Source organism: Lutra lutra, chromosome 9 (genome assembly GCF_902655055.1).
Source record: "Lutra lutra chromosome 9, mLutLut1.2, whole genome shotgun sequence".
Taxonomy (NCBI): Eukaryota; Metazoa; Chordata; class Mammalia; order Carnivora; family Mustelidae; genus Lutra; species Lutra lutra.
The window spans coordinates 71,960,137-71,977,048 of NC_062286.1; the positions used below are offsets into that span (position 1 = coordinate 71,960,137).

Genomic DNA, 16,912 nt, shown 5'->3' on the forward strand with positions numbered 1-16,912 from the left:
TCTATTTTTGTATTTTTAGAGAGAGAGCATTCACACAGGGAGGGTCAGAGGGAGAGGGAGCGAGAAACCCTAACAGACTCTTCACTGATCTCAGAACCCAATGTGGGACTCAGTCCCATGACCCTGAAATCATGACCTGAGCCAGAACCAAGAGTCAGTTACTTAACGAACTGTGCCACCCACAGGCCCCACATTCCAGTTGTTTCTAATCTGTCCTGTCCATATAGGCCTGCTTCCTTTGACCATGCTCAGAAGTACTATGTAGTATTTCTACATCGCAGCATGTTTGGTATTAGGTCCCAGTCCTTCCCAAAGGAAAGAAAAGATCATTGCAAATTATACTTATCTTTGACCTTTCCCAGTTAAATTGGTTGTTTTAGTTCTTTATATTACACGCTAAGTTTAAGTGTATATCAAACTATGCAAGGATTAAAAATGAACACAAGCGTACCAAATTACTGGTTGTTTTGTAAATGACATATCACTATGAATTTGTAATGCAATAAAATACATTTTGAGCAATTTCTTAAAATAATATACCTCAATTATGACTCCTAATATGAAGCTTGTTAATGAAAATCATGAGGTGGAGGCAAAATGTAGGCTTATTCCTGGTGAACCTAAACAATCTGAGCTATTTTATACTCAATAGTAGAAGGGGTTTGGGACTCATCTGTTAAAAGACATCATCATTACAGCCCTCTATTTAGATGTGTCCTTGTTTGCTTGATAATGTATTTATATATAATTTTGTCACAAGAGAATTCATTAATTTTTTATTCTAGTAGAAGAACAAAGACTTTGGAAACTAAAATAAATATATTGAACTGAAGTGAGTGCCCTCTGATTTCCCATCATCCATTACTGCAACAAAGACTAAAGTCTATCCTTTGATTTCAAAATCAAATCTCTCTTTTTAAAAAAAAAAAAGGTCTCTCTCAAACCATAAGTGACTCTTAATCTCACAAAACAAACTGAGGGTTGATGGAGGGAGGGGGTTGGGAGAGGGGGTGGGGTTATGGATATCGGGGAGGGTATGTGCTATGGTGAGTGTTGTGAAGTGTGTAAACCTGGCGATTCGCAGACCTGTACCCCTGGGGATAAAAATATATGTTTATAAAGCTGTTAAAAAAAAAAAAAAAGAAAGAAAGGATGAATCCCCAAGTTTTGTAGCAACATGGACGGGACTGGAAGAGATTATGCTGAGTGAAATAAGTTAAGCAGAGAGAGTCAATTATCATATGGTTTCACTTATTTGTGGAGCATAACAAATAGCATGGAGGACAAGGGGAGATGGAGAGGAGAAGGGAGTTGAGGGAAATTGGAAGGGGAGGTGAACCATGAGAGACTATGGACTCTGAAAAACGATCTGAGAATTTTGAAGGGGTGGGGGGTGGGAGGTTGGGGGCACCAGGTGGTGGGTATTGTAGAGGGCACGGATTGCATGGAGCACTGGGTGTGGTGCAAAAATAATGAATACTGTTATGCTGAAAAAAATAAAAAAAAATTAAAAAAAAAAAGGTCTCTGAACTAGAAGGCATCTGATATTCATAGGTGACGGGATTGTCTGGTACCATCCATGTGGCTACCTTTAAAAAAAATTAACACATCTTTTTACACCTATCTCTGCTGCCTATTCAATTTTTTCCTTGTTGTTAAGTGGCCTCTTTGTTATTCTTCGGAAATATGGTGTATATGTTGTTTTACCTGAGTCTCATCAAGGACCTTTAAGAGCTATTGTTGGCTTAAATTGTGTCAATCTATTATATTAATTGTTCTGTGAGTACCAAAGGTATGAGAGCAAATTGTATATATCTGTGTATATATTTTTATGTTTTATGTTTTTATTTGCTTTTTTCAAGCTATACATAAAGAATACACAAAGCTGTCAATTCTCTCCACCACTCTTACTTAGGACTTTTCTACTGCCCCTACTAATACTAACTATGATTATTTTTTTTGTGGCATGAAACAGTTATTATTACCAAGTAATGAATTGACTGTGTGGATGTTCAAGTGACCGTCACTAAAGAGATAAAATTATAAATGAACTATGTGATTTTCCTTTGGGAAGTTAAAGGGAGGCTCGGCTAGATGGATCTATTCTCTGGGCATAAGTATTTGCTTTCATTTTCTTGTGAATGTTGTTAGGCTGTAGGATGAGGCAGTTGTTCCATGGAAGGTATCAGAAATAAAAACAAGATTTCCTTCACTACCTCAATCCACAGACACTTCATAGGAGATTATTTGATAGGTATCGTGCTAGCACTGAGAATATAGTGAGTAACAGCACACACAGTATCTGACTATATAGAATTTCAGACTTCAGAGGGAAAATATTTATTGAATATGCAATTACAAGGCCAGTGCCTGTTCCAAAGGACGTGTATCAGGTGCTAGGGAAACATGTAGTCAAGTGTCCTAATCTGACTTGGGGCAGGAAGAAAGACGTCCCAAGAAAAATGCTTCTGCTGAGAAGACTCCATTAACGAGTCATGTTTGGCTAAGGGAAAATGGAAATGGGGTGAGAGTGCGGAAGAGCCTTTCAAATAAAGGAACTTACAAGTGCAAAAGCCCAGAGGAAGAAGGAGAGCCTTAGAAAAATTGAAAGATGTCTCATGAGGTTGGACAGAGGAGAGCAAGGCAGGGGCAGGCATGATATGAGAAATAGGAAGTAGGAAAGGACCAGATCATGGAACCACTCACAAATCTCATCAGGAGCTTGATATTTTGTCCTAAAGACAATGAGAAGGGTTATAATAGGCAAATGACATTATTAGATATCAGCTGACATGTGGAGAATAGGTACAATTGATTGCAGAGATGACTCAGAGAGGTCTGTTAATATGCTATAGTAGTAACTGGGGAAGAGGCCATTTGGAGCCTAAATTTCGGTGGTATCTGAGGAAATAATCATTTCTGATGATGGAAACACTCTAGCATGAACAACGGCATACGGAACCACCTAATTATAAAGTCATCAGGAGAGTTATAACAGTGTGAATTGATATGAGCGTTGGTGGACAAAGACGTTAATAGAGCAAGGGGTATGGGTCTTTGAAAAGCTATTTCATGTTTGGCTATCAAATTATGCACATAAACATGTTTATCACATAAATATAAGCCGAAACCACATATTCATCATTCATCTCACAGCCTTAAGATAACCAATATCAGATCTAATGTGTTTTTCCAAATATAATTTATATGCAAGCACACAGAAGAAAACACAAATTGTTCACTCTTTTAAAACAAACATGGGCTTAGAATTTAAGCTGTTTGTATCCTTGGGGTTTTATTTAGATTATCAGTATACTAAAATGACCCCTAGTTGACACACAACGATATGTTAGTTTCAGGAATACAACATATTTACATTTTAAATTAAGGACTAATGCATGAAACATTATTAGTCAAATAGACATTCAAAGAACAAATTGTTAAGGCCTAAGTGACAGTTCTTTTCTATTTCTCTAGAAGTATAATACACTAATATAATGGTGGGTTTATTGTGGTAAGTATAGTGTACAGTAGAAACAGTATAAGAAAGTATTTATAAATTATTCTGAGAAAAATTTGTATCTATTATGTTTCTGAGCAAAATGCTCCAGTCTTTTGTCAGCAGTAGTACCTTCCAGTATTTCTTTCTCCTCTGAGTTCTCTGAGCTTTTGCCAAAACGTCTTAGCTCAAATTCCTTGTTAGTTAATTTTCACAGACTAGAAAAACTTCTTGTCCTATATGCAGCTGAGCACTGAGATGGCAGCCGGGATCTTCCTAAGTGTTTTATAGATCAGGTGTACATTCATCTATTTTCAAGGTCAGCTTAAACTGTGTTTCTGTCAGATAATGTTTTGTTCAAAGAAGTGAGGCTCCCATTTAGTTTGAATGTGTGAGTAGGAAGCAACATTGTGGCTTGTGTTTGTTCCTTAACACTGTCACGTATTATTTAGAATGGTTTAATAAAAGCAGATATTTGAGAGTAAGAGAACATACATATAATTTTTTTCCAAGTGTTACACATTTCAACATGTAAGCTTTAAGTGAAACTGAAGGACAATAAAATAAAGTCACTTTTGTCAAAGCCTTTTCCTGTAATAACATGTTTGGATGATGCAAGATATATTCCCTTGTGATGTCCAAATGATTGATAAACCGATTTGTGTGGAATATACAAGAACTATTCAGATGTTGTGATAAATGTGTTAAATGAGATGAATAAGAATTTCTATTTTCTGAATAGGACATAAAGTATTCTAGGCCGATTTTAGATGCTTCAGTGTGCCAAAGATGGTATTAAGTTTGGTGTTCATAAATTACTAATCTGGAATAAGAGGTTGAATGTATTTTGAAAACTTAAACCTGTTTCACCTGAACATGTTTAACTAGTTAATAAGAAACATCAAAAAGACAAAACCCTGAGATCAATGGTCATTTTTTGGTAAAGCTATTATATGCTGTTTAAATTGGTTGTTCGGGTCTGTCTATAACATAAGTTTAATAACCTAGCTCAAATGCAGATTTCTAATTTTCAATTAACATAGGAATAATTTTGTTTGCTAAAATAAAATAAATGAATGAATGACAAGTCTGAAACATGAAATGTTCTAGGTAGAACTTTTTAAAATTCCAAATTTCAAAAAATCATGTGGCAACTGTATAGCTCAAGCTTTAAGTATTAACTTTTAACCTTTGACCTTACAGATTTTAACCAATGAAATGTCTCTTTAAACTTTAAAGGAAACAATGATAACGAGCGCCTGGCGATTGCTAGACAGCGAATTCCATATCGACTTGGTCGAGTAGTTGATGAATGGCTACTCGACAAAGGTAAAAAACATTGATTAAAACTTCAAATAAAAAAATAATTTGAACATAACCAAGTAGTACTTCATTGTAACACTAATAAACATAAAAAATAAATTTTCCGTAAAACTAAATTAAAAACAAATTTAAAACAGTAAAATGTAGATAGTAATATTTGCATACCTTGTATAATAATTTCTATACATTTTTAGACGTACCAGCTCTTTAATAATCTTACCCTGTTAACTTAAGGTTAAAGGGACTGTTAAATATAATCCACTAACTCAATCTATGAAGGTACTCACAGCAAGCATTAACCCAAAATGATAAATCATTCATAGATTATATTACATGTTCCAGCCTCTAAATTATTAACTAAAATATATGTAGTTCTGATATCTTTATTATGGTCCTGAAAAACAAAACAAAACAAAACAAAACAAAACAAAACTCTTGGTTTAAACTCTAGGCATCTTAAATAGTGGGCAATATGGATTGCCAGTCAAAATGAAGTCCCTTTAACGTTTGCAACCTTCTAAGAGCATTTGAGAACAAGCCCTAATTAAAACTGAACTTAAAGTTGTGTGCATGCTTTTTATGAGCAGAGAGCAATCTGCTAAAACTGGATACTCAATTTGATGATATTGGTACTGTTGCTGAGGATTGCTGTTTGATGGAAATGTGCCATAATTTCTCCATCGGTTTGTGTATCATTCCTGAAGCCGCTTTTTACATCTGAAGCTATTTTTTTTTTTCATTTTGTTTTGTTTTAATAGACTTGCTGAAAGCCAATCAGAAAATATTTTTGGATTTTTTTTTGTCTCTGACATGCTCAGTGTAAACCGTGCATTTCTTTTCAGTGTGATTGCCGGAAAAATAGAATAATTCAAATAGCAATGGACTATGCCTTCAAAAAAATAAACATTTTAAAATAATAGCATATAGATACATGTGGCCATTACATGAACTATGAATTTTTTATCATAAATTTACAATTAGATTTAGCTGCTCTAGATTAGTTTCTGTCAATGGTAATTTTAGAATGACAAATACTTGAAATGTTCAATATCTCACATTTTTTTTATTTAACAATTTAGATTTAAGAGACCAACAGTGTAAGATCTTGAGGTAAAAGGGAGAAGGGATCCACTAAAAATTGATTTATAATACGTATCTTTGATTGGTCTTTTAGCAAAAGCACTACATTTACAATAAGTTGAGAATTTACAAGTATTTGCCAATGATTATGCATTTCATGGACACCTCATTTATAAGCAATGAATTATGAGTCAAATGCCTCTCTTATAGTTTATTGCTCTCATTATCCACCCCATGAAAGATCTGTTTTATCATCCTTTGTAGAATGTAGAGTTCACAATCAACATTTTTGCATGTATGTAATATTATTTTTACAGGGCGTCAGCTCACAATCTTCAATAGCCAAGCAACTATAATAATTGGCGGGAAAGAGCAGGGCCAGCCCTTCCAGGGCCAGCTCTCTGGGCTTTACTACAATGGCTTGAAAGTTCTGAATATGGCAGCCGAAAATGATGCCAACATCGCCATAGTGGGAAATGTGAGACTTGTTGGTGAAGTGCCTTCCTCAATGACAACTGAGTCGACAGCCACTGCCATGCAGTCAGAGATGTCCACATCAATTATGGAGACCACCACAACCCTAGCTACTAGCACAGCCAGAAGAGGAAAGCCTCCTACGAAAGAACCCATTAGCCAGGTGAGTACGTGGATTTCATTCCTTTGTTTTGGAACTGTGGTTATGAAAGTGGGCTTTTCTACATATATGTCTTTTCTAAAATGGGATTGTTTCTGATCTCAGGTGCTGTGGTTTTCTTTGAGTCTTGCTTAGTATAATGTGCTCAGTTTGAATGTGAAATGTTTATATACTGTTGATTTGAGATTTGCTGCTTTGTATTGGTTGTTAGCTGCTGGTTTGATTAATAACCTTGGTCTAGCCCAAGCTGAGGGGACTGCCTGCTAATTACACAGTGTTTTCACTTTTTAAGTTAAATAAACAAGTAAATTAGTGAAGTATTTGAAAGGCCTTCTTTGTTCAGTCTCAGCACATCATCAGCATAAAATAAAACAAATTCGAAGAGAAATTGCTTACAAATTTCTGTTGTATTTTGAAGTGTTCAGAAGTTTGAGTTGATAAGCGCATGGTTCCCATAGTGAATGATAGGTCTACTCTTTTACTATTGTTGAGGGGGAAATTTTTATTCTACCCTTCAAGTTTCTTCTGGCTGATATAAGAAAGAAATTGATGTGAGGCAAAGTAACAGAAGGGGGAAAAATTTTGATTACATGTACACATTCTCAATAATAAAATTGAGACCCATAGAAATGACCAAGGTATCAACTTTTATGCTTTTTTAGTATAAAAAAAGTCCTCCTGGTACAGGAGGACACCTTTAATCTGGAAGATTTATTTTTTGCTTTCTTAAGGCAAAGGGGCATCATGGTGTTCTTGTACTGGCTGTTCCTTGGTAACTTTAATTGAAACTAATCACTCTACGTAGGCCCCCACACTGTCTATGAGAAAAATGCGCTATTAGTATATCAGAAGACTTTTTTTTTTGTATTGTATGTGATTAACTGACCTCACCTTGAATTCACTTCAATGAGCTTATGTCTTACATCTAAAATTTTGAAAAACAGAATTTTTAAATGCCAAACTTTTACAAGATGGAAGTGTAATAATTCAGTCAAGGTATAATTAGTGATTTCCTACTATGTATCAAGCACTGGTATTGCATCATTGAAGAATAAGAAAGAAACAAACAAAAAAACTACATGCCTCAGAGAACACTATTAGAATGCTATAGGCATACTATTGAATGCTATTAGATCCCTAATGACATTTATAGCCTTTGTATATATTCTGTTGTGATGTCTTTCAGAATTATGTGTTCTCCTAGGTCTAAACTTATTGTTTTCTTTTGTTTTGTTTTTAATAGTGAATGAGTATATCTAGTAGTTGCCATATACAGCTTTTCCAAATACATGATCCTAACTTCTAGGAAACTGCATTCTAAAGAAGCAAGAATGACAACAATTATTTTTACATTTATTTTATTTCAAGTGTTTAAGATAGACCTAAGTGTCAAATTTGGAAAGAGAGTAGAAGGTAAATTCTTTTCATATCAGCACCCTATCTACTGACATATGTTTACCAGAGAAAGAAAAAAAAAAATTCTGATTTTTACTTTCAATAGGAAGGAGTGGGAAGAACAGAATAGAGAGAAAATATCTTAGGAGAAGAGAGATGCTAAAAATTTAAAGAGTTAGTCTGTAAATTCATAAGCGTAATATTGCATTTGATGTGCCTTTATGTGCCTGCCTGCCTTCCCTCCTTTCTTCCCTCTCCTTCCTTCCTTCCTTCATTCCTTCCTTCTCCCTTTTCTTCCTCTCTTTTTCATTCTCTCTCCCCCCTCCAACCCCTTCTTTATTTTTGATTTGCCTTTGGCCACAAAGTAAAACGAGCTGTTTCCCTGGTTGTTCATCAGTATATATTTACTGACCATTCTACATGTGCCATACATTGTCCTAAGTGGTGGGGATTCATTAGCAGCAATGAACAAAAACCCTTGTCCTTATGGAATATACATTATAGTAGGAACGTGTGTTCATATAGTATAATCTTTCTGTTCATTTTCTCTATCTTGTTTCATTAATCAGATTGTTAATAATAAAATTCAGTCCCTTGGATGAAGACTTGTGACTTTAGAATTTTAGACAGATTTACGCATCTCTATCAGCTCCATTTGATAGTCTTTACTGATATTTCACTAATGATTTGTTATTATGGCTTTTGGTTTATAGTTTATTTAATAATAAGTTATTAAGATGGGTTTGATATAGGAAAATGAAACACAAAGCACTTTATAGATTATTTCTTTTACATATAATAATTCATAAGAGGACATTGTGGGACAATCAGAGTTGGCAATGTTCCTAGGAATAAAATTTGAAATAATCAGAGATTTTTCTTAGTAGTCTTATTTCATCACTAATGAGATTACAGCTGCCTAAGTTCCTAGGGAAACCAGATGTACCCCAAAATAAGGAAAGACTTATCAATCTTTCCTAGAATGTATTTTACCAATTGGTAACTGGTATATATTAAGAAGTTCTGTTTTTTGAGAAAACGTGCAAAATTGCTATTGCATTTGCAAGCTCAATACCTAGAAGAGAAAAAATAAAGTTATGCATTTTATAGTATTAATATAAAAGGAAAATAGTTAAGTACCCATTAATTTCCAATGAAAAGAATCCCTTTTGTCATAAGCTATTACATGTTTAAAGATAGCAGTGGTTTATGGAAGTAAATGAGCTAATTAATTAGCGATTATTTGGTTCATTTGAGGAGGTATTGACTTAAATAAAAGATTACTAGGTTCATTAAAAAATAGATATTTTAAATCTTGAGATTTTTAACAGACCAATAATGGCAATTAAATAATTTGGATAATATGTCACAAATAGTCAATTGTGACAACAGTGTTTTCAGGTTGGACCAATAAGTTTTAAAATGATCTTTTTTTTTTTTTTAAAGATTTTATTTACTTATTTGACAGATAAAGATCACAAGTAGGCAGAGAGACAGGCAGAGAGAGAGGAGGAAGCAGGTTCCCTGCTGAGCAGAGAGCCCGATGCTGGGCTCGATGCGCAGCTCGATTCCAGGACCCTGGGATCATGACCTGAGCCAAAGGCAGAGGCTTTAATCCACTGAGCCACCCAGGCGCCCCTAAAATGATCTTTGATAATGAAATGTATGTGATTTCAGGAAATAAGTTGTACATAAATGGAAAAACACTACTAAAGAAGAAAGCAAATTATTTATTTTTGAGTAACAGAGTAATTTATTGCAAATTCTCTTTACCTCACAATTGGTTTTATTTTATTTTTTCAGTGTTCCAAAATTCATTGTTTATGCACCACACCCAGTGCTCCAGGCAATCCGTTCCCTCCTTAATCTCCACCACCAGGCTCACCCAGCTCCCACCCCTCTCCCCTCCAAAACCCTCAGTTTGTCTCAGTGTTCATAGTCTCTCATGGTTTGTCTCCCCCTCCGATTTCCCCCAACTCACTTCTCCTCTCCATCTCCCAACGTCCTCCATGTTATTCCTTATGCTCCTCAAGTAAGTGAAACCATATGATAATTGACTCTCTTTGCTTGACTTTTAAAACCGTGAAGAGATCATGGATATATGTAGAATTTAAATTCTTTGTTCAAATTGTCAAACTCTTGGAAGGTTAAAGTTATAAGAGAGTGATTTGTAACGCTAATTCCAGGAAGGTAACCTTTGACCCATTTTTGCAGATTGGATGAAACATCTTCCTTTAAACCCTCTCTGTAGTGGCCATATCTGCCTGCTTTTATCAACTGCCTTACTAAATTGTGTACCAAGAAGGATCATTTCATTTTTCAAAAGCCACGCTGGACTGTTTTCTCAATCAAAGTATATTTTCCTCAGTGGTAACACTGAGCCACTTAAGCCACAATGGCAATGTACCTTGAGGTGGTTGCATGTTTTAGAACTATGGAAACAGATTTTTGGCCAAGCAAAATTAAATTGAATTCATTTCAAATAGATGAGATGAGGCTTGTTCAGCCATCCTGCATACACGGTAAATGGTAGGGGAGAAAGGCATTTTCATTTTTTACAGAGTCAGAGAAATTTTATAAAAGAGTATTTATCAAAGTGTTATCCCATAGGATCTTGTTTACTTTCCTACTTATATATGCTTTAAAAAATGTTTTTCTGCTGAATGATGATCAAATTCCAGACTGATTTTTACTTTAGAAAGATACAGTTTATATCATGAAATAATGAGGACATTTGCCAACTTTCCTGAGTACGTGGCTCTTAAAAATGTGAGTACAGGGTACCAAGGTGGCTCAGTTGGTAAAGCGGCTGTCTTCAGCTCAGGTCATGATCCCAGGGTCTTGGGATCAAGCCCCGCATCCGGCTCCCTGCTCAGTGGGGAGCCTGCTTCTCCCTTTCCCTCTGCCTGCCACTCTGCCTACTTGTGCTCTCTCTCTCTCTGTCAAATAAATAAATGAAATCTTTTTTTAAAAATGTGAGTACAACAATATTAATGGTACTTTTTAAAGTTGTACTTTTTAATGTGCTTTATATAAGGTTTATAAAATTTGTTTTACTTAGAATATTTAATACCTAAATGTTTCCATAAGACCTGCTCATCTTAAAAAAGAGAAGCTTTCAAAACCAGGAAAAATTAATATGCACACCAGTGTTTAAGATCTTAGAGAGAGAGAGAGAGAGAGAGAAAGCTTTCTCTAGGGCAACTCTCAGAAGGAAAATTGCAAATAATTGCTGGTCAAATTTCTCGGAATGCTGAGAGAAATTTGGGATGAGGGGCAGGAGGGTCACGCAAGATTTTTGGCTTCTAAATGTTCCCTCTTCTGAATAATCTGGCAATGTCTTATAATATATATAGCTTTACATAAATGAGTAAAAGTAAGCCAGCCTTGCAAAGGGCAGCGTTCACTCCCTTTGACTGCAGTCTGTAAAGAAAGGAAATTAAAGCTTTGCTATTCCTTTTACGATCAAAATTATAATTATTCATCTGTTCTAATCCTTTGGCTCTTTTTTTCGGGACTGTTTTACAAGCTATATACACACTATATATAGCACCATAGTGATCCATAGCAATGCTTTTTTACTTAGAGGAAGTATAGGAGAATGGAAAGAACACAGTAGATCATGAGACATATTTCCACTTTGAACACAACCACTTACCTTGTTGTGTAACTTAGATGGGTTGGTTCCCGTGGCTAAACTTTGGCTTTATTACCGCTCTAAGTGGGTTAACTATGAATCTCTTGAATTGCATTCAGCTCTGAAATTTCACTGATACTAATGATGATGCTCTTAATTATGTCTTCTGGTGATTATTTTAAAGCTTAGATTTCACCCTTGACTTTTACATGGGACAGATATGCATCTCGGTTGGCTTGATAGTTTGGCACCCCTGGTGGACCAATGTGATTATTAATACTATCCCTTTTTGAGTTTCCAAAGCATCCCATTTTGATCTATCTATTGCGCTTTTCTCTTACAGCATACATCTTTGTGAAAAAAATCCATCTTTGTGAAAAAAACTCATACTTCATAAGAATAGTAAATAGTGAGGCCTTGTCCTTTGCATTCAGAGCAGTAACTGCCTCTGGTATCCTTACCTGGTTTTAAGAATCCATAGCCTTTATCACCTTCTTTTTATCTTGTTTCAAAAATCTTGAGAAAGGAGAGAGAGTATGGCTATGAGAGATTCTGTTTTTTGACCAGAGGGACTATGGTTTGCAACTCCTACAAGAAATTACAGAGTAGGGCAGGATCAGTTAATGTGAGTGAAACATATGGGAGGAATTCTGGGGTTCTAGTTGGGCTTTTGTCAGAGTGGACATGGCAAACCCACTCACGAAGAGAAACTGCTGAACATTTAAAAGCATTGATAGGTTGTCAGAGACATGCAAATTTCTCATATGAAGTGTCCTCCTGAATAGCATCGATTCCTATGGAATGTTCTGTAAAGAAACCCAATTAATGTTCAAGCAAGAAAAGAGTATTTGAATATATTGGAGACTTCTCTTGTTTCCGGGCAGCACTGGAGATGCTCCTGAAAAATTAATGCTATTTGAAAAATGTAAGCAGAGTGCACACATATTTCCATGAAAAATGTTTAAAACTAACAAAATACATTTTGTAACTTCAAAAACAAAATTTTATTTTTTATTAAAAATATTAATTAACCTCAGCTGTGGCTTCATTATAAAAAAAAAAATAACATTACTTATAATTATGTGTGTTCCTGAGAACCACTCTGCATTTTAAACATACTGGTGACATGAATAATTAATTTTATTTTTGCTAGTCCAGTCATTCTGCTGAATTCATGTACGTGAATGTATATTTTTTTACAGCACATTTTAGTGCATATTGAAAAGAAAAACACTTGGGTGTAGATTTTAAAAATATATACAAAGGCGTAGTCTCCTGAAACTGATGGTGCCGGGTAAGAAAAGTATAATTCATTGTAATTTTAAATGTAGGTAAGCAACTGCTACTTAGGGGTTTTTCCCCCTCATTGCTGGTTTGCAAAAGTGCCGGGATATATACATTTTAAGGAATTTATGTTAAGAACGTTGTTCTGCTTGGTGCATTTTCTTTAGGCTCTGGAACTTTTACTAGATAAAAAGGTGTCCTCTTGGTGGATGTAACCTTGGTTTTGAGACGTCTTCAGACATAGGTAGTTCTAAACAAATATATCCGCCTATCCATCTACCATTCATCCATCCATTCACTTAACACGTGTTTGCTGAGCATTTGCTGTATACCAGCCAGTGTTCTTCAGACTTGGAAATAGAGCACTGAACAAAATCAGGCTTTTCTGCACAAAGCTTTTATTTTAGTTAAAGATGAACAAAAACATTAAAACAAATATGCACAGGATGATAGCACTTTCAGGAAAAAGGGAGAAGAGGGGATGCTTGTACTGGGAGTGGGTGGGCATTAAAGGGCCATCCTTTGGGAATAGACATGCATAGATTATTAGTGGTAGAGGCATCAATCAGAAGAGTAGCATATTAAATTTGAAACTTAGATCCAGGAGGATCATACCCTGTATGGATTATGCTAGTGGCAACCAGGTGCTGTTGTAGGAAACTAGAATAAAAGTGACACCAAGATTTATCTTCTCTCTCTCTCTCTCTCTCTTTTTTTTTTTTTGTTTAAATGAGGGATGCCCTCAGGCTGGGGCCAAGGCCTGGTCCACGTGGGTGCAGTGTGGGGCTCCCAGGAAGACACAAAAAGTGCAGTTGGAGCACCCAGAGTATGCAGAGTAGCTTCAGGTATGGGGAGGCAGTACATGCAGGTCCTCCGGGAGGAGCAGGGGCAGGATAAGCTGGGTTGGGCTGAGCCTTGGGGCAGCTCAGATGATGGTTGAACCAAGACGCAGGCACCGCTGCCAAGACCACTCTTTCCAGAGGGAGCTGTCTCTCGGGATCTTGGGAGTTCTATAGGCTGGCAGAGGAGTTGTGGGGTGAGAAACACTTTGGTGCACTGGACCCCAGACTCAGGAGGAGGTCTGGCTCAAGCCACCTATGAAGCAAACTTCAATCCTTTCTAATGCCACCCCCAACTTCACTAGAGTAACAAAGAGGTGGTACCCCCCACCTAGAGGCCTGGCCCGGTCTAAAGGAAGAGGCTCTGGCCCAAAGATTCTGTAGGGTGGGACCATTTAAGGTCAGAACCAGGAGGGAATTGTATATACTTGCCTTGTGTGGTTCTATGAACATGAGACTAATAAGCATCTTGTTAATCAGATCAGAAGTATAATCAGGGATGCTTGGGTTGGGCACCCCACTCTTGGTTTCAGCTCTTGTGTGATCTCAGGGTGGTGGGATAATCATCCGTCAGGGTCTCCACACTTGGCTCAGAATCTGCTTGAGATTCTTTCCCCTCCTTCTCCCTCCCCCTCTGCTCCTCCCCCTGCTTAAATTCTTGTGCTCTCTCTGTCTTATAATAAATAAATAAAATCTTTTAAAAAAAGAAGTATAATCAAATTCTAGGGTATATATGTGTACTAAGAAGAAATGAGGGGCACCTGGGTGGCTCAGTGGGTTAAAGCCTCTTTCGGCTCAGCTCATGATCCCAGGATCCTGGGATCGAGCCTCACATTGGGCTCTCTGCTCCCCGGGGAGCCTGCTTGCTCCTGTCTCTCTGCCTGCCTCTCTGCCTACTTGTGATCTCTGTCAAATAAACAAATAAAATCTTAAAAGAAGAAGAAATGAAAACTCAGAAAGTATGACTTGGTATTATTATTGTTATTCTACATGTAAGAAAATTGAGAAACTCCATAACTTATCCAAGGCTATGCAGCTCGCTTCTGTTCAGAGAATTTTTGATGTGATCTGGTCCCCTGCCCTTAAATATGGGCAGAGTCTTATTACTTCTTGTCCTCTCATGTCCTTACCCCATTCATGTGATCTCTACACAAGGGTCACTTTGCTCTTTCAAAAACGAAATACAGTCAAGATGCTACTTTCTTTAATATGTTTAGGTATTTAGGATAAAGGGCAGCTTCCTGGGGATGTTCTCTAGAATCCATCCTTCACAACCATCCTCCTGGCTGTCTTCCTGGAAGGCTTATCACCACTCTTCCTCCCCACCCTTCCCTCACCTCGCCTTCTGATTACCCATTCACAGTGACCTCTAGAGGTCATGCATTTCACACCTCTGTGTCCTTATTTTGGAAGGTGGGAGATGGATAGTCAAGTACCTGCCAAAGTGAGTAGGCTCTTTGAGACAGAAAAACAAAGCAGGCCACTCCATACAGTTTCCACGAGTTGTATTCAGGATACCTTACTAACAGGGGGATCCCTTGGAGGATGAACCTGTTACACAATCATTCTCCACTACTCTGGACCTTAGCCTACCAACTGAATAGGGTGAGAACATGCAAAAGGGCCTTGTAGTGAGATCACAGGGTTTGCCTATACCTCAAAGGACTTGTATTCATCCAATTGAGACCTAACATTTAATTAATCTTCTGGCACCACCTGTGTGTCAGGAAGGGGAGAGTTCATATTATCTTTAACAAATTTACGGAGGGTCAAGGCAAGCTTTCCTCCCTTCTGGCCCTGGTGGGGACCATTTGTAAGGCATGCAAATCAATTTCCAAGGGGTCCTGGAATATGTGGCCCCAGGGAAGTGAGTGAGCAGGGGTGAACAAGATAGAGTGCTAAAGATGGAGTCAGAATTGTCAGTGCCCGGCAACTCAGCATGGAAAGCCCTTTCCTTTCTTCACCTTCCTATTTCTTCCTTCATACTCTGCGGTTTCTCCCGGTCTGATTCTGCGTAGTGGGAAGAGTCTGAAGAGGTAACACCAGTGTTGGCTGTTAGGGGGCAGTGTCACATAGTGGTCAAGGATATCAACTCTGGAAGCCAGAATGCCTACCTAATCACAGCCTTACTTTCCCCATATGCTAGTTGTGTGACCCTGGGCAAGTTATTTAGCCTCTGAATACCTGTTTCCCACCTATAAAATGGAGAGTATGGCTTCACAAACTTATACTGAGGATTAAATGAGTCAGCACACTGTATGTACCATATAGAATTACTGCAATTGGCAATTTTTTATTACCAAAAAAATGGAAGTTTCATATGGTTCATCCTAGAATATAAAGAAGTAAAAGAAGCATCTAACACATGTAACCATTATACACATGGTACTTTTGTGTAGAAAGCATTCCGTAGGAGCAACGTATAAATTAAAGCTGTAAAGCTGTTTTCTTACTTGAAAAGCTATTTTCCCTGCCCTTGAAGAAATAGCTCCTGCCAAAAAAACAAAAAAAAAAAAAAAAAAAAAAAAGAAATTGTTCTTAGTTGATGTTTCTGAATGAAACCATCTATTGTGTGGCCTGTACAGAGCAGAATTCCCTCTTGAGTGAGGTGTTCTCCACAGGGAGGCAGCACCATTCCCTTGGAAAGTCTGTGTGGGATGGGGAATGGCAGGTAATCATTCATGGGGAGAGCTGTCTTTGGCAGTTAATGAGAGAGGGCCATTAAAGCTGGACACTCTCCTGTGAAAAACTACCCACTAATCTTGATACCCTGCACTATTTTACTCAACATCCCACCACCACCCACAACAACACGACTTCAAATTATTGTTGACTGAACAGCCCAGAAATTCCCCTGTACCTGTTTCCCAGCTATTCTCAGACAGGAGCTATTTCAGAGTATGGTACCATATTGCAAATATGATTTCTGTAGCTGTCCTTGATAACACGTTTTGATTAAGAAGCTTAAAAATTCATGATATACTCCTTTTTCAACTTGGATATGAAAAACATCAAGCACTTCCAGCTGTGAGTTACACTAAATCAGGTTTGGGATTCTTGATATAATCTCTTTTGATATAATCTTTATTAGCATTGGAGAAATAGGATGATGAGACTTTGTATCTAAAACTTCAGATGTGGCAGTAATTTCAGTATTTTCTCAGAAAGCACTGGTGAGGTTGGCACCTTTTCTAATATTTCTGGTCTCAGTTGTAGGGCAA

General features: G+C 37.0%; 1 protein-coding gene across 33 annotated transcripts in view; it reads left to right on the forward strand.

The window, feature by feature from the left end:
* NRXN1 (neurexin 1) overlaps positions 1-16,912 on the forward strand; it is a 1,204,011-nt gene that overhangs the window by 1,058,416 nt on the left and 128,683 nt on the right. For 21 of the 33 annotated variants that reach the window (XM_047745932.1, XM_047745934.1, XM_047745940.1 and 18 more), the window contains 2 exons: positions 4,739-4,828; positions 6,220-6,539. In XM_047745932.1, coding sequence (XP_047601888.1) covers positions 4,739-4,828; positions 6,220-6,539 — 410 coding nt within the window. The remainder of the gene's footprint in view (positions 1-4,738; positions 4,829-6,219; positions 6,540-16,912) is intronic. The other 12 variants (XM_047745950.1, XM_047745952.1, XM_047745955.1 and 9 more) reach the window with 1 other exon arrangement.